Genomic DNA, 20,465 nt, shown 5'->3' on the forward strand with positions numbered 1-20,465 from the left:
CTCAATTGCTAGAGGAAAGAGGACTCTTTTTTTTCTTTTCGCCGAATTTTCTCCTTCAATGCAATTATCCACATCACTGCCATCGTTATCGTTTCTCTTTGTCATTGCATTTGTCACCGACACTTCGATGGAGATGGTATGTGACGGATAATTCCGCCGATGTACAAATGGATTTCGTGTAGTGACATTTTCAATGTTTCCTCCATCTTCGATAATCAAAACATTTAAATTCCACATTTTCGAAATTTATTTATTCCCAAAGTTGCAATTTTCCTCTTTCGATGATATTCTAAAATTATCTTTATCATGGTGGTAGCAATAATTAGATCATTGTGATAATATCATTCATATCGTTTTTCAAATTGAAGATATAAGATTTAGATAAGCTGATAAATGCTATCTTTTGATAATCTCATACAACAATTATTTTATCGTTGGGGTTCCATTGCTTATCGCTGGCGACTCATTTTATTTATTGGGCCAATCTTGTTGACAATAGCACTTGGCTTTGGATTTTTGTTTATCAAAGAACAGGTAAACTTTTCTCTTTTTTTCTGCCTAATAAAGACTTAACAAACAACAATTAAGTGATAAGGAAAAGAGCATCTTTTAATTTCAACTGCTTGCCTTTTGCTTCAATTTTAGCTAAAGTAACTTAAGACAAATTATAATCATGATTAGTCATCAGTTGAGGCTAGTCAGGCCAACTACGTAAGGTCAGCTGAAAATTTCCACTTTTTCCAAGTATGTTTATAATCAAACTTGACTATGAACTTATCCGGGAATAGGTTAGAATGATTCTTTAGCCAATGACTTGTAACAAATTAAAAAGGAATTTTTGAACTTTTACAGACAACAATTGATCCGGAATATGTTTTCTCACCAGAAAATGCGCAATGGCGTTACGAGAAAAAAGTGCTAAGTGAGCACTGGCCTTTAAATGAACAGGAATTTTGGCCCGGAAAAAGTTACGACTATACAGGATATGTGGATATTATAGCAGCCGGAATAAAGCATCCCAAATTTGGCCGACCAAATATGCTGGTGTTGAAGTATTTAGATGAATTAGAACGGATCAATCAGGTATTTCAATTAATGATTTCCCAATGTTGGTACAAATTAATTCCTTTATATAGGTCATTTGAACTAGTAATCAATGAAAGGAATTTGTATATTATTACCAATTTACATATTTGTCTTTTCACAAAAATATATCATCATAAAAGCTCGAATAATTAATAATCATAGCACTGTCACAATATGATATAATGATTATGATCACTATCAATGATATACTTTAATCAATATTAAATGAGTAGATAAATTGATTGAAGTAAATTTAGACTGGTTAATCAGTAAAATTTTGATTTTTTTCAGTATATTATTCATAATGTTACAATATCAGTCACACACAATAATATAGCATATGAAGTTGGTTTTACCGACTTATGTATGTCATATGATTGGAAATGTTTCATGAATGAACATTTGACAATGCTTATGCCAAAGGAACGATGGGGAAATTTTGATCCAAAATTAGCCGAATTCACTAATGATATAATCACTAATGAGGTGAAGCAATCATTTTTAATCATTTCCTAAATGATAACTTGAATGGAATTGGTATTTTCAGTTTCTTTTAATACTAATTCGAATCATTCCAGTCTTTGCTATCATCAAATCAATCGATCACTCAGAATTATATTGATTTTTGAACTTAAATTAACTTTTCAATTTAAATCAATATATTCCCTTATAGTAATAAAGTATTTGCACTTTTTTGCTATCATTCAATTTATTTCATAACTTTTTCAACCTTCCAGTGTTTTATTCCCGTATATTTCCGTTACACGTGAAGTAGTTCACACTTTACATCAACATTCGGTGAATTCTGTTTGCATGAAACGGTCCATGTTTTACATCAAAAACACACGTTTGATTCTGCTCACATGAAGTAATCCACGCTTAACGTCAACACTCGATGTATTCTGTTCACGTGAAGTGATTCGTATTTTACGTCAAAACATACGTCCGACTTCTACTTACGTGAAGTGATCCATGCTTTACGTTAATATTCGATGAATTCTGTTCACGTGAAGTAATCCAAGCTTTACAACATACATATAACTTCCGTTACACGTAAAATAACCCATGTTTCAGTTGACATACATCTGGATTTTTTATGAGTATGTTACTTTCTACAGGTTAAAATAACTTATCCAATCGGTTGGCGAGGAACTGAACCAATCTATTTTGGTGCATTGATTGGTGCACCACATATCATTGATGAAGTATGTCGTCAAATTTTTAAAATTAACCCTCACCTTTAGGTTTAATTCAAATCTTAAAGTATAGCTCATGGCCTAGACCAATGTCCTAAAGAGCCGGAACAATTAACGAAATGAACCAAGAAGATCACATAGGATGTTAAATGATTTGATTAAGTTAAGACTACGACATACAATTCTCAAGAAGTTCTAGATAACAGCTATCAGTCTATTGATTATATTATCATTGCTACGTTCTACCGGTTGAGATGTTTGCTTCCGGATTGAATGCTATTGCAGGATCATTTTCAGGAAGGTCATTTCAATTATGTCCGAGCTATTAGACTTACATATAATGTACGGGATGAAAAAATTGGTAATATCAGTTATTTGTGGCGCAAAAAGGTTGCCGATTTCTTATCTAACGTCAAAAATCCGGCATCTAGTATGTTAAACTTTCCCACTTCACACATTTTCCGGATCCTGTTTGTCAAGTCGAACAATCAAGAACGTATTTAATACAATAATATGACAGTAACTCATTTCTCCCTTCAGTAAAACCAATAAAATTGGCAATTACAACTTTTCAGAAATTAATATGCAACAAAACAATCCGTCCGGTTTGATATCCGTTTTCCCGGAAATCTATGCACTAAATCTATTGCACAACACGCTATAACCATGAGGAAAAAATGCACTCATGAAATATTTTTTCATAGGTTTTTAGGTGTTTCATTTTTATAGACATCTTGGAATTCGGTATGTTCCATAATGAAAGCTTACCGGAAGGTTTGCAAGAAGTTGCTGATTCATTGTCACCAAAATTTGCAATAACTTGTATTGTTCTATTTTCACTTTGCGGATTAAGCGCTATTGTCTTGTACAAACATGAAGATGGATTTATTGCAATCGATTGGGTACGCAGTAAACCCGCAATAGCATTAGCCGGTAAGACTGATTTCGTCTTTCACTAGTTCTGGCTAACAATAATAATATCAATAGCCGGTAATGACACTAATAAGCAATGAATTTTTTCATTCTTTAAGTATTACTCCAACCATTTAAATTATAAGCTCAAGTATTAAGCATAAGGGTAAATTATTAAATTATTAATGAGCAATTATAAAGTATTGTAATTAGAATGACAATGACAAATGTCTTATTTACTCAGTGGTTTTACGATTTAAAGCTTTCCATCATTTACTTTAACCTAAATGGTTTAAAACTTTCTTATGCTTTAAATAATTTTCACGTGATTTGTCGTCATCTAAGGTTCCCTTATTTTTTCTCATAAGTAGATATTGACATAATACTATTATTGTTACTTTACTTACGTTACTTAATACTATTACTGCGCATTACTCCATCATAATTTGGACAAATTGTCGAGTGTTGCAACTTTTGGCAGTTTGATAGCTTTACTATTCACCGTCAAAAGTACGTAAACTTCAAATGAAAGAAGTAATACTTTAGGATTGAAAAAATTTATTGCTTAATGATAACATACTTGTTTTGTTAACGTTCTTAACGATGATATACTCGTAATTGACATACTCGGTGCTTAAAGGTGTTATGCTCGTATTAATTGCTTAACGATGACATATTCGTTTTGACTTAGATGGCATGTTTTCTCTTGATCAAATATTATGATTAGAATGATAATTATACATTTTTAGGTTTATTTTGTCCTTTACTTGCAATTATAAGCGCATTTGGTTTAATTTTATGGATGGGTTCCTTATATAATGCTGTTGTCAACGTATCACCATTTATCATCTTTTGTAAGTTCATTTCAATCATTTGGAAACCAATGCAACCATTTAAATTCATACAAAAATTAGCAAAGTTTTTACATCTGCACTGTTAGTGGCACTGTTAGTTAATTACTATTAATCAATGATATAGTACAGAAGGCATTAAATTTGTTTATCCTGTCAAATATTTTGACATTTTGCATATTGAAGTATGATATTTTACTGAGAAAAAAACAGGACAAATGAAGAAGAAAAAGTTGATTGAGGAAATTTTAATTATTTATCCATAATTACATAGGTATTGGTGTAGACGATATGTTTATAATGAGCGCAGCTTGGCATCGAACCAATGTTGAACAGGATGTGTCACATCGTTTGTCCGAATCACTTGCCGAAGCAGCAGTTGCAATATCAATAACAACAATTACTGATATGGTATTAATCTTCGTTCATTCTTCCTTTCTCATCACTGATAATAGCTGTTAGTATTAAGTAAGTGGATAGTGAAGATTTACCAATGGACTGTCATATTACTAACGAAATGATATTATTATAATGAACGGAATACTTTGACAGATCATTTAATGATGACTTTATGGTCTAGAAATTCCGTACATCGTTGTATCCAGTATACTATGCAAGCATATTAATCTTAATATCAATACGAAATATAATATCAAACAACTAAGTAATTCAAATAATCTAAAGTAATGATAATTCCGGCTAAATTGGTGTATTTATTAATATCGCTGCTAACTTATCAATTTACAGTAAACTTATCATTTGTTTCTTCAGTTAACCTTTGGCATTGGCTGTTTAACAACATTACCAAGTGTACAAATGTTTTGCTTTTACACATTTATGGGTATAACATTCACTTATCTTTACCAATTAACATTTTTCACTGCTGTTATGGCATATAGTGGAAAACGGGAAGGTAACGGATTGCATGCGATAACATTAAAGCCAATTATCAATCAGGAATTAGCCGGTTAGAAGGTTTTTCTTCCTATTTTTTTTCTTACGAAAAATAATTCAGATTTAGATTTGCTTGCAAAATATTCTCATCTTTTTAAGCAATCTTGAAATTTCTTCTTTTTTTTCGTTTCAGATACTTTATTTAAAAAAGTATTCCTAACGGGTAGTGTGCCATCAAAGGTGACAATTTCAACAAATAATACATCCTCAAAGATACAATCGGAAATTGTGCAAGAAAATGTGACAAGAAATGAAAAGATGATGGAAGATGTGAAAATAACATTAAGCCAAAAAATGCATAAAAAATTTATACATTTTAAACAAAACTTCAGTAAGGTTAGCGCTTCTTTTTTTCTTTCAATTATTGAAAAGCTTATGTGTTCATGACATAGAACATTAACTTCTTAGTAATAATCCATTAGAACTGATAACACGAACCGAACTTTGGCATCTTTCTGTAAATAACTTGATAAGGAAAAGACAAAGTTTACGAATCGGTTATGACTTATTTTATGGCGGTAGCATGACATGAGTTAATAAATTATCACTTAAATAACACATTTCTGTCATCTTTTTATTTCTAATTACTTAGAAAATTATTGCAAGTGTTAGGTCATACGATATCTGATTATGTGTATCAGGCTATCAAGTGTCATTTCTCTGTAATGATTTGATAACAAAGAGACAAAGTTTACGAATCGATTATGATTTACTTTGTGATGGTAACATAATATGAGCCCACCATCAAAACAAACATATTCCTAAATAGTCTTTCAGATACGTAATAGATTATAACATACATTACATCACATTTCTTAATGCAATACGTGATTGTGAGGAAAAGAAATCTTATTTGTTAAGTTATGCTAATGTTGGGACTCAAAACAATATGAATCAAGATTTAAAACAGGAAAAAGAAATTTTAATTGTGTTAAAATTGAAGTATCAAAAATCACTAATAGATTATGATATTATTAAATAATTTTATAAAATTGTTAACAAAAACTGGGAAATTGATAGGAAATTTAGGAAAAAAGTACTTGATAACTGATAATAGCATATATGAATAATTCAGCAATTTAGGAGCTACCAAAATCGAAGCATCGTGAAACAATGATTTCAAAAATATTCCGTGAATATTACGGTTCTTTCTTGCTTGATTCTTTTACCAAGAAAGTTTTTATTTTCATTTACATCATCTATCTATCATTTGCAATATTGGGTTGTACGATGTTGGAGGAAGGTTTGAATCCAAAATTCCTTGTTTTGGATTCATTTTATCTCAGCAAATTTTACATATTAATGGATGAAACGTTTTGGGAAGAAGGTATGTCTAATTAATTGATTAATTTCGAATAAAAGATTAAATTCGATTCATTACTATTTGTCATTGCAATTATTGACCGCCAGTAGTTTGATAGAGCAAATGTTGAAATGCAGAAGATGAAGAAAAATATTGATGTATCTCTTTAACAAACACGTGTTTATGATTAAAAAGAGATATTGAGATGAGTCCCATAGGAAGATCATTGGAAGGAAAAAATCAAACATTTGAGAATTTAAAATCCATATTTGATTTCAAATCAATTTCAGCCAATGTGTCAAAACTGATTAATATTCAAATAACAGTAAGTAGTCAATTAATTTTAAGTGTAATGTATGAAAGAATGTATCAGTGATAAATCAAATCACTTTGTGTGAGAAAGATGCATTATTATTAAAATTTGTATTTTTGAATTTTTTGTTCTAAAATAAAAAGCAAATAATAAATGAAAACGAAATTTCAAACGTTTGAAATGAAATATTATATAAGAAAGATAGGAGATTAGATGTTGTTAATTCATTGATATCAACGATTATGACTGTTCTCTCATAAATATTTCTGATAAATAGAATTGAATGATATGGTGTATGGAATTGAATGATAAAGCTGTATCTTGTTTCTAATTATTCACAATAAACTTTAATGATTTAGGTCTACAGATGCAAGTTGTGGTAAATTCACCACCTGATCTATTCAATCCGAAGGAAAGAAAAGAATTCCAGAATATGCTGGATGATTTCGAGAATACAGAATATACGATGCGACATAATGCAACAATGATATGGCTTGATGCTTATGAAAGAAAGCTCAAGGAGGATTATGATTTCTCAAAGATTCCATTACCAGACACGTAAATATCTGACAAAATTAATATTCCGTAATAGTTTTAATCACTTGATGATTTGTCGATGAGTAAATAGATTTTTGGAGAATTAACTTAGCAGTATATCTGAGTTCAGTATTACACTAAGATAAAGTCTGCTGTTTTAGAAATCCCCGAAAAGAAATTCGTTCAATTTTAGAAGTCAAAAATGGTATCAACGATGTCGTGAATGGTTGATATCAGCTGGTGGACGACGTTTGTGGGAAAAGGATATGGTTTGGGGCAAAAATGAAAGTGATCCGAAAGTAGGTCTTATATGAAAGTTTTATATAATTTTTGTGTAAGTAGGTTTTATATGATTTTATATACAAAACTAGGTTTGTATTTTATATTTCTAGTTCATTTCGAAATTTTACATATATAAAGTATAAGTGAAAATAAGCCATCATTAATCATTCATCATCATTTATCTAATTAGTGCTTTGATGACTTACTTCGATATGATGTTTAATCTTTATCATCTGAATTCCGAATTTTCTGTTTCACTGAAAATTTAAGTGTGCGACTCTTCAGCAGTAAAAAATACTGTTTTTAGCAAGTGAGGTATAATTTTGAGAGGTTTTTTTTGACTTTTTTTCATTTTTTAGTCTTGACTAATTGTAATATCTCAAGATAGCCAGAAAGGATGTGTTGTTTTGAAGTCATATTTTTACCTGAAATTTCAAACTTACATAAAATGATTTTTTTTTTCTTTATAGTCCTATAATCACCTGTTTGCATTTCGTTTTCAACTTGGACTACGAAATTACAAAACGCCAACTGATCATATGCGAAGTGCGATTTTGATGCGGAAAATTTCTGCCAAATATGCAAAATTCAATGTCACTACTTTTCATGAATACTATCCATTCGCAGATCAGGTATAAATAAGGAAATTTGAAATTATGTCTTCCAGCCTTTTGCAAAATCTAATCATATGGAGACCAAATAACATAACATTAATTGAGGAACTTGAACTCAATTATTAAGATTATTCAGTTATTCAATTAGCGTGATGGTTTCCGAGATTGTCTCATTGTCTCGTGCATCAGATACAACGATATATGTAGACTTATTAGAAATTTTTTGTTATCAGAACTGATCCATCAAATTCATTTTTCGGTTATGCATTCAATGATTCGGATTGTTTTTGATTCCATTTTCTTAAACATTTGTAAACATTTCGATTTTGAATTTCGAAAGGTAGTAGGGAGAGATGTAAAGATGTTGATTGTTTGCAGTATATTGAACTGAAACCAGCACTAATTCGGAATTGTCTGTTAGCTATGTTATCCATGCTTATCGTATCATTTATCATGATTCCAAGTTGGATAGCTGCATTTATCATTGCGTTCGCAATCTTCAGCATTGATATTGGTATGTTGGTAAAGCATAACGCGCTAATGCTTACTAAATGTTTGAAATTTAAATTTTCCTTAAATTTTACTTCCACAAAATAGGTAACGGTTGGAAGGATAAGATTATAAAATGATCCCTTTCTCACGATTGATTGGGGTAATATGACAAATGTATCCGAATATTTGGAATTCTGTTAAAGAAATATTAGAATTTTTCAAGAAATTTAATCTAGTAAAATATAATTTACTCATTTTATTCGATGAACGTTTAAAACGTTTTAAACGCATTTTAATTGTATACTTAAATTTAACTTTATCTTTAAAATTTTGTATGATTCATATTTTTCAACCAATCAATCATTTCTTAATCTATTACTGTAACATTATCTAAAATGTTAAACATTACAAATTGTTGTGGCGTAGAAAAAAAAAGAAGTGAATTGTTTTCTTTTTCAGGTGTAATTGGTTTTATGACATTCTGGGGTGTACGTCTAGATAGTGTATCAATAATAACAGTTATTATGAGCATTGGTTTTGCCGTTGATTTATCAGCACATATCGGTTATGCATATGTGAAATCAAATGGAGAACGACATGTGAAAGCAATCAGTGCATTAGAAACCATTGGATGGCCTGTTTTTATGGTACTATCTTTAATCTTTAGATTTCGTCACATTTTAATTACTCGTCTTCGTTTTTACATAATTTCAATCATAATAGAATTATCCTCCCACATCTAATCAAATTCATTCACTGAGCTGATAGAAGCTGGATGCAATATACCTCACTAAATTTGCATATAACTTTTACGCCAGTAAGGTTTAGAAATGAAAATGACATACGAAATAACCCAATATCAGCATGTTTTTTCTTTCTTTGTCAAATTTCAGGGTGCTTTATCAACAATATTTGGTATTTTGGTACTTGCAACAGTTCAAGCATATATCGTGCAAATCTTTTTTAAAACAGTATTTCTTGTTATTATTTTTAGCATGATACATGGTTTAATATTACTTCCAATATTCTTAACGATTATTTTAAAATAGCCATTACAGAAATTAAGGTTGATTGATGAATAAAAGAATCCCAAAGGAAAAAAAGAACTTTGAGTTGGGTAGAATTGCTAGTCTTATTGTTTGTTATGATGCAAGAAAAGGTTATCATAATGATAAAAGAAAGGTGAAGCGGAACGACCAAAGTATATACCAATTCGACGTAGCAGTGCACTTAATGGTCGTTAATTTCGTTATACTATAGCCACTTGTGTTACGCTTTTTTGCAAATTTCTGCTTTCAAATTGTGAGAAGCAAAATTTTCTTTTTCTTGTTGAACGCAGTATATAAAAACCTCAGCGCATCGAAACTGCATTGCTTCTCTAATTCTTCTTTTGTAATGTTAACCAAAGTTCAATTTTTTTCTGTCAGATCTACAACTGTCTCATCCTACTTGATTTACTAAGATATGATATTAGCTTTACCAAAAGCGTAGTTAAAGGATCAGATTATTTCTTATTACTGATGACCGTCAAGAGTTTCTGTAATTTTAAGTCCATTGCAACAGCTATAAATGTACTGCTTAACTAATTATTTATTATTTATATCATCTAGCCTAGTATCATATTTTAGCTTAGTATAATTGTTCAAGACATGAAATATTTTAGTATACATTTTTATTGGAATATAAAAACAGAAAACCAGTTGAATTAATCAATGGCAAAAATTCTTAAAACGCATATCGCAGAAGTGCGTTTCATACCAGCAATTCAACAAAAAGTTCTCATAACAAAGGACAATAGAATTCGGGTGGAAGCACATGAATTCAAAGCTTTCAAAACATGAATGTAACTCAACATATCTTCACTCATTAAGTGAAAATCACTAATTCATCCTTCGAAGGAGTTTCATATCACAAAAGAAAAATTGAATGTATGCCCTCTTCAAGGAGATATTAAAGAAATAGACAAATACCAAAGGCTCACTACAAAAACAGGGTGAGAGATTAATAATGGAATTCTAATAAATAGGTTATTCAGTGGACATTCGAGGGAGCTGCTATCGTCTCAAAACTAATGTCACCAACTCTTCTTCCAGACGTCGTAACTTCGATTTTGTCATTGACGAGTAGAAGACGGAATACCAACGAACACCGATTGAAACCTCAAAATTACAAGAAGTAAGATTTGATAAAACTTCAAGTAGAAAAAAACATCCGAAGGCAAAACGTCCTCTACAGATATACTACTGAAAGCAGTCTGTCCTGGACGTTCGACTAAATTGAGATTGTAGGGTAGATTGTAAGAATCAGATACATAAGATAACCAAAAGACGGTTGACAAATTACCCAATGTTTTGAAGACAGGAGGTAGACATCTCATCAATCACAATGAAGTTTAAAAATGACCTTTGCAATACGAAGAGCAACTGCAAGACATACAATGGCGATAGTTTGTGGGCTGTGTGAAAGTACCCAACCTGGATCCACATGTGCATCACGCAATATAATAAATGATACTGCGCCGATGTGAAATTTCGTAAATTCATGTGGGCACCAATGCATCAGTGAGGAGATATAATGGAGTAAATACTAAAAATTAGAACACCAAAGTAACAACAGAAGGTATCAAAGGTGTCAAAATGAGTATATGAATAATTTCCTATTTTTTCCTTTTAAATGTTTCTTTCTTGCCATTAAAAATAAGATTCAAAGTCACAAAAAATTGTATTCAGTAACCTTTAATTTATTAGCTCCCTCGTGTAGCTGTACAACGTGTTAACATAACGCCAAGGAAAAACACTACCTTATGAGGATTTTCCACAGCTAAACGAAATTTCAATAATCGTAGCACAATATATTCCATCCGTGAAAGACTCGTTCGCAATGCCCATGATTCGTCATCGATTTGCAGGGCTGGTTCACGAGGATGTAGTATGCTCAATGCAAATCTAGTTAAGCCTTTGACTTTCGACTAATAACGCCTGATAGATAACGTAGCAAAGTAAGGTTCAGCTCCAAAGTTGACAACTAAGATACCCGAAATTTGGTTTATGTACTAAAGTCATGACCGGAAAGTCTTGAGAAAATCAAAGCAAAGTGATCAAGTAACCTGTAAGCAACATTCACGACGTCTCGTGTTTTTACAATCTCATCTTCTTCTATTTTAGCCGCCAACAGAAGGCATGCTGAAGCGATTGTCTGTAACAAAAAAATATGCAACAGAAATGTTATTTACTTTTGTACCCTTATTTTTCGAACATTAACATCTGGTAGGGTTTCAATTTTAGGGATATCCCAAGTTCAACTTCAAAATTAATCTTTAAAAAACCAAAAACAAAACCCGGTTACGTGCATTTGTCAAAGTAAATGATACTGGCTTAAATTTTTTAAACTTCTTTCTCGATACAAAATCTCCAATTATTTCCGATTTTTATTAAACCTCGAAGTAAAACACAGTGAGCATGAGCAGTTAACGTTTGGTTCATAGTCATTGTCAAAAGGAGAAGAAAAACGGCATGACCAATTTGAATTATTGACCATGCTTTTTTTCTTCTTTACCTTTAAAAATTTTGACAAAAGATATCGGTTAATTTTCTCGACTTAAGTTGGATTTATCACTCATTTATTTAACTTGAATAGCTACTAAAATAAAACTTACATAAGGACACAATTCAGAAGCACCACTTTTCCTTAATGTCCGATATGTTAAAACTGCAGCGGTACATATCGTTGAATTTTTCGCTTCTAATTTAATTCCTGAATTGAAAACACCCGTCACTCAGACAGAAAAGTATCACTGTCAACACTTCTAACAAGCATACTGTTTTCTTGTGGATCAGTTTTGATCCTCCCTACTCCGATGTAATCTTATCGCTATCGCCATCCTACCATATCTTATGGCATGCTAACATCATATTTCATGAAAGAGGAACCAAATAACAGTATAATAAGGAAATTACAAGGAATTATATTAAATGACAAAATCGTATGAAATTACTTACCAGCTTCAATAACAAATGCAAAAAATTTCCTCCGATTTGTTGAGTCGTCCATCATGAAACAAACATTAAGGTTGGTCAAAGCTTAAACAAAACTAAAACATAACTCCAAAATCCACTTATACTTCCATTGGTTTATATACCAGTAGAGAAAGAGAAACACGAGATTACAGAACGATCTTTATTATTGACATGGTGAAAACAAAAATAATGTATAAAGGTTCACGATATTCAACAATGCAAAAGATTTAATCCTATCACGATTATTCAATGACATATTTGGAGAATTCTTACATTTCACCAGCATAAATTTATAAACAGGCTATCTGAAAATCTCATTTTTCAACTTTCTTGTAAAGAAGATATTAATGGCCAAATGTGCTGCAAGAAATAAGCAGCTCTCTGTTACATAAAGGATCATAACCTTAGATTAGAACTGATACAAGCAATTAACAAGTAAAGACTTATACAAGAGGATATCACACAACCTTGGCATAAATAGTATCCTCATTAGCCAATGAATAAAAATCTAACGATCGTAATGGTTTATCCAAATTCATCATAAATCCTTGATAGTCATAAGCTTGAAGTGAGATCTGTAACATTTTGATAATCCTACTTTTTCCATTGTAACTGATGTAAAAGATATTAATGAATGACCCACTGTAATTCCCCTACACTGTAAAGTTGGTCCGCGTGGTGTACGAAATGACCAGACTGGTAAACTTTCTTAGTATTGCAGAAACAATCTTCTGTTAAAAAGGCATCCATAAAGAAGACAACATTAATTTTTTGATTCATGTCATCTGATGTAAAGTTTTACAGAGTTACTATTTCAGCACTGCTGTAACAAAGCTCACCTTTCTGGCATCCAGATGAAAAAGTCTGCTTACAATACCAATTAATTTTTGTACCGTAATTGTTCCAGGAAGTGAACGTTCCACGACTTTCCCATCATACGACAGTTTTAATTTCAATAAATTCATTCCACCACAAGGTACGAGCGGAAGATCATTTGGCTCGCCATGTACTTTGATTAATCTATATTAAAAACACAAGATTACTGCTTAATATCCTTGATTTGTTCATGTAAGAAATAAAACATGAGTTAAGCTCAGTTCAAAAATACAAATGTTATGCAAAAAATGACATATTCCCTAATTGCCATGTAGAAACCTTTGTATTTCTGTTCCCGCAAAAGAAATTCCGTAATATTTGATTGTTACAAACATATAAGTGTTATATCTTCTCAATTTTATCTACCTTTCCACAACAGTACGATTCTCTTCCATCACCGGAGATACACCGAATTTATTGAGAAAATGCATCTCTGCAGAATGCCTTTCGATAGAACTTATTTCCGAGTTACCCAAGAATTTAAGCTGAGGTATGCTGGCAATAATGATTTCGCGAAGGTCAATTCCGCAATCAACATTATCATTATCAGAACAAGAATAACATAGTCTTTCTAGTTTTGGGAGTTTTGCCAATTCCAAAATCCACTGTTTCTAAAAACGAAAACTTGTGGCATTAGCATTCAGAATTTATTGATATTTATAGATTACTAAAATGTCATTGCTAAAGGACGCCAAAGCGTGAAAAACCTTAAAAACCTTAACAAACATGCCGCAGTTGATACAAAATGTCGATTAATTTTCTCACATATAGTTAGCAAAACAATTGTCTTCTGAAAAGCAGAACCGACCAGTATGATTTTTTTTTGATCTCTCTTCATACTTTTTTATTTCACGTATTTAATGATATAATTTTAAAAATGCTTCAGCGAAAAAAAAAACCGTTTCACGAGCTCACATCTTTTATAGGATTGCCTTTAATGTTGAGCGAAGACAGTGAACTGAATGCAATGCCATCTGGAATATAGATGTGACGGAGACCGCAACTGACCAAATTGAGCTTTCGAAGGCTAAAATTAAATTTGGTGACAATATTTTGAAAATATAAACGTGTTACGTCGAAAACCATTGATTGAAGTTGGCACAGAAATAATTTTCATAACAAATACTTCGGTAAAGTCGACAAAACATGAAGATTGCTAAAGTCGCTGATTGGATTTCCTTCCAAATCAATGCTTTCCAAAGTATGACCATATTTTCCTGGATCAAAGTATTTCAAATCGTTTTGATTCAAATGAATTTCTCGTACATGCGGGAAAAAATGCATAATCTGCTGTGCCTAGAATTAAATCTGTTTTGTGTGAAATATTAAAGTAGTTGGATATCTATGTGTCTATCTTCTATCTATCCATCCATCCATCTACCTATCTATCTATATAATATTACAAATCTGAAAATACCGCATGAAAAACTGCAACTGTTTATTTATGAATAACGTGATTTAAAATACTAAAAACTTTAATATTTGATTAATGAATGCAATCCTAAAAGAAATAGTACCGTGCTTTCATCAATACGACATTCACCAAGTGCTAAAGTACTGACTGGAGCTGACACTATTCGTTCATCAACGACTGATTTCATTTCCTTCTCCATATAGTTGTGGCTGAAAATTTTATTACTCTACTAATAGTTGATACAACTTGCTGCACCTCAATTCAACTCATTTTTCAGTATTGCTATTTATGTTGCAAAGCGTGTTCTTTTTTCAATCACATTATCGAAGGACTGAACACTCCTTAATAAATTAACACTGAAATACTAACTAACACCGGGATATATATTCGGAATATATATTCTTGCTTAAGTATTATTTGAAATGCAGCATTGTGAAAGATTATTACATGTAATGGCAATCAGAAACAAAAATAAAATGCTGTGACCCTGAAACTGACATAAGTACTAAGTGAAAGAAGTAACCTTGCAATAAGAAAGCGCAGTGACGGGAAGAAGCAGAGAATATCCAACAAATCACACCACTGTGATAGTAAATTGTTGTAGAGGTTAAGTTCGGTACAATACACGAAAAGTGCACAACTGGTTGGTGGAGCTTTTGCAACTTTCATGTTATCTAATACAATAACTCGTAACTCCCACAGATTGCTGCAAAAAAAGTACTATAAGAAGGAAATAATCGGTATATCTTACTAAAATCTACTTTCATCTAAAAAGTGCTTTATCAAGCTTTATTTATAATCAGACCATCCCACCCTTCAACACAGCACGCCTTCAGATTATATTGTAATGAAGCAAGATAAATGAACTTTCCGGAAAAACCATGACCAACAATACTACCTATAATTACTGTCTTCATCGTAGATATTTCAAGGTATTCATGTCAAGACTACTTTTATATCCTTTATTTTTATCCTCATTAAAAGGTTTTAGCACAATATCAAAACAGACTTCTGTTTTTTGTATATTTTTGCCATGTCCACAAGATCCACACTTTTTGAACCAAATTCAACCGTATCACATTGCATATAATTGATATATCTGCTACTCATTTCTTCGAGCAAATTTTTCCCTGCATTAACCGCGCTGGATCGAACAAATGAACCACTCCTCGCGGAACTGTAAAATTTCGTCGGTTACAGCATCTCTTCTGCATTACGTCTTCTTCATAATTATTACTGTTTCTTTTTGCATTCACAAGAATTGGATTAGGACCCGAATAAAAATCATATAATGAAGCTCTAATTATAATTTGTTTATCAACATACAAATATAGGCATCCAGTTATTTAAGGGGAAAATGCTTAAGTAATGAATAGGTTTAATTTCAATAAATGACCAACTTTGCTTGAAAATACCGCTTCCCTTTCACGGAACCATCGTGCTTTCCTCGTTCGGAATTGTCCCAATTAATACCAATCCATTCGCCATCATATCCCTCAACAGCACCAATATACCGTATCGTCCCCCGATCACCACCAACTTCAACTCGATCACCAATAATGAGCATCACCGTTACTCTATGATACTACTACCAAAACCTCAGCCTCATTTTCCAATATCCTAAAAAATTTTTCGGTTATTTCCTAATCCTATTCGCTTCCAATACTTGATAAAATGTAATTCTCAACAAATAATGACAATTGCCAAATTTCTGCGATCAGTAAGAATTCAGTTAGCAATACACACTTAAGGGATAATTACCTGGAAGATGATGGAGTTTATTTAGAAAACTTACATGCACAGAGAGCGCAAAACAACTCATTTTAGGATAAATTATTTAACGCATGTAGACATTGCAATACATTCGTGAATTCTTTACGTAAAATGAAAATTTATTGAGATAATTTATGATGCAGAGAATACAAAGAAGAAAACCAAATTTTTTGATGGAAATTTGAAAAATAAGATCATTCAAACAGCTTTCTACCAAACTAAATATTTTATAAGCTTAATCAGTCAATACGATAATTGGTTTGCAATACAATGTTCTTGATGCTATCGATCCGCACTATTCGATACACTACATACGATATTGATCTCTACCTTTTGGTTAATCTCCGGGTTCATTAATCGTCTTATTTGACAAATAAATATATCTCTACGGCTATACTCTTGTTCCTACTACTCTGCTGAATGAAAAATCATAACAATCAAAATATAAGGTAACATTCGGCCCTTTTATGATAAAAATATCACAGTGATTACAAAGATCTCGAACAAATGACATGAAAAAATCACTCAGCATAGATTTTCCCAAGGATAGACTGCAAGAAACACGTATATTATCAGTTCATTGGAAGGAAACATGACACAGGTGACATTTCCTCTCTTAACCAAGGCCGTGGTCCTCAAAAAATCCTTGCGGTGTTTCTTCCTAAAATTGAGATATAAATATCTTGCATAGATAAGTAGGTATTAAAATAATCAGAAATTGACTGCAAGTTAATCATCATTACCAAGACTGTCTAGACTCCTGATTAATTGTACTGAATAATAAGCTACCGAATCTTTAAAGTTGGTAACGAATGAAAATCTTCGTTGTCTAAGCATATTGAAATACTGACAACCATCACTAGTGTGATCATTTGAGAGGACCAACACTGTCATTAACTTATCTTCCACAGAAATAGAATAGCTGCTTCCAAAGAAATTAATCGACGTGGATTTTCTACAAGAAAGTGCAGTGCAAACCTCCTGAATGAGATCTTGAGCAGCAATTGCCTTCAGAACCTGCTTTTTACTTGTTTCCTGTATTTCGCCCGCTAACAAGAATTCATCCAATATAAAATATGCCTTTTCAAAATTGAAAATAATATCTAATTCGCAAACCTGCAAAACTTAAGCTACATCACAAAATTTTTAATATGAACAGCCTGCCAAGAAATTTCAGCGCATTTTTCTGCTGAGATGAAAATGCAAGATCTAGCTTATGTACTACATAAAAGAACAGATTTTCAAATCTCGCAATCTCAACTGCAGATTTCGCAATCATAAAACTGATAAAACATGAGAAAGTTCAAGGTTCACTTCATTTCACCCTTTATTATTTTCCCTCCTCCACTGTGTGGGAACTTTGACATTTAATTGTGCAAATTTCTAACGATGAATTGAAATCAAAAACCAATCAAATAAGTGCGCACTGCTCGAATATTAACTTTCCGAATTAATAAAAATTTCGAATAAAATGTGGAATGAAAAAAAAAAAATGGATGAAGACGGTAAGAACTTACACTGCCAAAATACTTATCCAGCAGTTCAACAAATCGGTGGATAATTTCTAGACATAACAATTCGTTGTCTGTTTGCTCAATTGCACAACAAAAATACAGTGATGCATACCTCAATATATCAAGAATTCAGGAGTGTCGAAACAATTTCAGAATCCAGAAATGCTTTCCAAACAGTAAAATAAACAGGGATTGAAACCATAACTTTATCTCTAGTGTTCTAGCAAGAACATAAAAGTATGATCATGAAACAGCAGAAGAGAGATTGAATCACTGTAAAAGATAAACTCCAACTTATTAAATTATTTCTACGAAAACTAACTAAGGTGGTTTACACCAATTAATATCCCGATTGCTAACCTTTTGTAAACAATTTTAAGGTCCTTGTATTCTAGAAAGGCACACATTTTCGGTTTCCGAGCCAAAATTGTCGTAACCAATTCTCGAGTAATTTTCTTTTTCACCTATAAGTAGCTAGAATTGTAACTCGTTCAATCAATAAATCACATTCCTAAACTTGCCATTAAACAGTTTGCTTATTTTTACATTTACTTATTTCCCTAAATTTCCTCTACCTATTTTTCCGGCATTGCTTGCTTTATTTTTGCACCGTTGATCTATTCGACAAGATTTTTTTTTCTTTGAATTTCACATCAGAAGATACAATACAGTGAATACTGTGAATATTCGGACAACTGTAATAACAGGTGAATCGACAAACTACTTTACTGCGATAATTGCCCATAAAAAAAAGAAAGAAAGAATAATTTTGAAACCATACATCTCTCATATTTTTATTTACCTCACCACATACAATGTTCTCATGCACTCATCGCAACAAACATAATGAACCTCGCACAAATTATTCACCATATCCTGCTGTCAGGAAAATTCAAAAATATCACTAATCTTAGCATATGTTGCCAAGCATATCATGGACTACTAATCATATCATATAATACTGATCTGATCGTATATCAACAATCTTACCAAATATCACAAACGTATAGCAAGCATATATCAAACCACCTATCTTGTATACCTCATTACTCTCATCACTTATCATCAGTCGTATACTACATAACACTTATCACTTACCTTATCCTGATATGCCACATACCATTTCTGTAATCGTAGTTTTCCCTGCCTGCTGAACAATAACATGAATTGCATCATTTCACTATATTTTCAAACTGAAAATAAAAAACGTATGCAAATTACTGATAGGTGAATAGTTTGGACAGAAAATTATTTGACGATTAACACCAATTTTCCAGATGACAAGCCATAGTTATTTCCGGATGAAACAAAAATGGATTATCGGATAACCTCATAATTTCGGCATTATATTCCTAAGTATGAGAATTGAAATATTAAATTAGATGCTGTTTTCTTTTCTAGCAAAGATACACATCTTTACACTCTCCTTATTCATTTATTATATGAACCCATCATTTTTCTCCTGAGAATTCCCAGAGAAACCTACCCGACTTTATCCTGCAGCCGAAAGAACTGCCGATATTAGGCTTCATGCATGCAAATGACTATTGTGCTTCATGTTGTGATTCAGAGTTCTGAAACGAGAAATCGTCAACGATACAGCTGAGATCAATACTGATTCCGCCGGGCGTTCTCCCGTTGTTGACAGCTAACCTGGATTGTTTGTTTTTCCCCTTCTCTGAGGTGTCAGTATTACGGGATTGGAGGGTCGCAAAAGTTTCCCTTCAATGTCACAAAACTTTTTGATTATTTTCTTTCTTGGTGAATATCAAAATATCTATTCATTCCGTACAAACACTTTCATTCAGTCTCTCTAAATACTTCATAAATTTTTCTCCATCTAATCTAGATATGTTAGTCTAGCATAGAATGCTCACTTAGTGTTGTTGTTAGTGAATTTATGGCTGAAATTTTATTAGACAAATATTTACGCACTTGGGAGGATTATGGAAAAGAGAAGCGTAATGTAAATTCATATTGATGATCTTAACTATATGTTGACATACTTCGTATAGTTAATTTACTTTTTTATGATATCAGGTTTATTTTTTTTTGTCCCTGTTTTTGTCATAGAACGAAAAACAAATGGAATCACCAGAAACACCAGTTGCACCAACACTTTTCCGTCCCCATCAGCCGATGATTATAGGCACGCCAGATGGGATAGCACATACACTAAGCGGTATCCATTTACAGGTAAATTTTTTCATTTTGTTGTCTAATAGTTCTGATTGTAATTCATTAATTTTTTTTCCATTTTTTAAAAAAATTTTTCAACTAGGTAATTCTGTTATGCTGTTGTTGATTTTTTCCCTCCAGGGTTAGATTCATT

At 31.9% G+C, this 20,465-nt stretch overlaps 5 protein-coding genes across 5 annotated transcripts in view; 2 read left to right on the forward strand and 3 right to left on the reverse strand.

Moving 5' to 3' along the window:
- Positions 1 to 393: 393 nt before the first annotated feature.
- Positions 394 to 9,784, forward strand: LOAG_05122 (hypothetical protein; the record flags this gene model as incomplete). Its single annotated transcript, XM_003140659.1, has 18 exons — positions 394 to 534; positions 853 to 1,083; positions 1,378 to 1,572; positions 2,205 to 2,291; positions 2,580 to 2,712; positions 3,012 to 3,215; positions 3,944 to 4,048; positions 4,320 to 4,456; positions 4,817 to 5,012; positions 5,133 to 5,335; positions 6,083 to 6,326; positions 6,975 to 7,173; positions 7,346 to 7,451; positions 7,905 to 8,066; positions 8,427 to 8,562; positions 9,000 to 9,187; positions 9,434 to 9,511; positions 9,719 to 9,784. The coding sequence occupies 18 exons, from the start codon at positions 394 to 396 to the stop codon at positions 9,782 to 9,784; spliced, it is 2,811 nt and encodes a 936-aa protein (XP_003140707.1).
- An 810-nt stretch (positions 9,785 to 10,594) lies between these two features.
- Positions 10,595 to 12,590, reverse strand: LOAG_05123 (cyclin domain-containing protein; the record flags this gene model as incomplete). The annotated part of the gene is made up of 6 exons (XM_003140660.2): positions 10,595 to 10,699; positions 10,944 to 11,126; positions 11,341 to 11,473; positions 11,647 to 11,735; positions 12,196 to 12,293; positions 12,539 to 12,590. The coding sequence occupies 6 exons, from the start codon at positions 12,588 to 12,590 to the stop codon at positions 10,595 to 10,597; spliced, it is 660 nt and encodes a 219-aa protein (XP_003140708.2).
- Positions 12,591 to 12,710: 120 nt separating this feature from the next.
- LOAG_05124 (CAP-Gly domain-containing protein) lies at positions 12,711 to 16,472 on the reverse strand. Its single transcript, XM_003140661.2, has 9 exons — positions 16,247 to 16,472; positions 15,856 to 16,023; positions 15,370 to 15,552; positions 14,950 to 15,055; positions 14,559 to 14,728; positions 14,348 to 14,459; positions 13,799 to 14,043; positions 13,396 to 13,576; positions 12,711 to 13,131 (listed from the first exon to the last, which is right to left on the reverse strand). The coding sequence occupies exons 1-9, from the start codon at positions 16,411 to 16,413 to the stop codon at positions 13,015 to 13,017; spliced, it is 1,449 nt and encodes a 482-aa protein (XP_003140709.1). The 5' UTR covers positions 16,414 to 16,472; the 3' UTR covers positions 12,711 to 13,014.
- Positions 16,473 to 17,003: 531 nt separating this feature from the next.
- Positions 17,004 to 19,679, reverse strand: LOAG_05125 (AP-1 complex subunit sigma-2). The gene is made up of 6 exons (XM_020446772.1): positions 19,620 to 19,679; positions 19,232 to 19,326; positions 18,494 to 18,597; positions 18,137 to 18,245; positions 17,598 to 17,735; positions 17,004 to 17,280 (listed from the first exon to the last, which is right to left on the reverse strand). Exons 2-6 carry the CDS (start codon positions 19,307 to 19,309, stop codon positions 17,236 to 17,238), a joined length of 474 nt encoding a protein of 157 aa, XP_020302925.1. The 5' UTR covers positions 19,310 to 19,326; positions 19,620 to 19,679; the 3' UTR covers positions 17,004 to 17,235.
- Positions 19,680 to 20,218: 539 nt separating this feature from the next.
- The window catches only part of LOAG_11337 (TKL/MLK/MLK protein kinase), a gene marked incomplete at both ends in the record, with an annotated part of 6,994 nt that continues 6,747 nt past the window's right edge, over positions 20,219 to 20,465 (forward strand). Inside the window, one exon of the mRNA XM_020448333.1 lies at positions 20,219 to 20,329. Coding sequence (XP_020301513.1) covers positions 20,219 to 20,329 — 111 coding nt within the window. The remainder of the gene's footprint in view (positions 20,330 to 20,465) is intronic.

This window comes from Loa loa (assembly GCF_000183805.2).
Source record: "Loa loa unplaced genomic scaffold supercont3.245, whole genome shotgun sequence".
In the NCBI taxonomy this organism is placed as follows: domain Eukaryota; kingdom Metazoa; phylum Nematoda; class Chromadorea; order Rhabditida; family Onchocercidae; genus Loa; species Loa loa.

What these genes read in the sequence shown, in the direction of transcription:
- LOAG_05124 (XM_003140661.2), bottom strand. Translation starts at nt 16,413, where the DNA reads ATGCTCATTATTGGTGATCGAGTTGAAGTTGGTGGTGATCGGGGGACG. An exon ending in GTCGTATTGATGAAAGCACG is followed by an intron (nt 14,729 to 14,949) that starts GTACTATTTCTT and finishes ATTTAATTCTAG; the next exon opens with GCACAGCAGATTATGCATTT. An exon ending in GTTTTGTCGACTTTACCGAA is followed by an intron (nt 14,460 to 14,558) that starts GTATTTGTTATG and finishes ATTTAATTTTAG; the next exon opens with CCTTCGAAAGCTCAATTTGG.
- LOAG_05125 (XM_020446772.1), bottom strand. Translation starts at nt 19,309, where the DNA reads ATGATGCAATTCATGTTATTGTTCAGCAGGCAGGGAAAACTACGATTA. An exon ending in CTTAAAATTGTTTACAAAAG is followed by an intron (nt 18,246 to 18,493) that starts GTTAGCAATCGG and finishes TGATATATTGAG; the next exon opens with GTATGCATCACTGTATTTTT. An exon ending in CTCAAGATCTCATTCAGGAG is followed by an intron (nt 17,281 to 17,597) that starts GTTTGCACTGCA and finishes TCTCAATTTTAG; the next exon opens with GAAGAAACACCGCAAGGATT.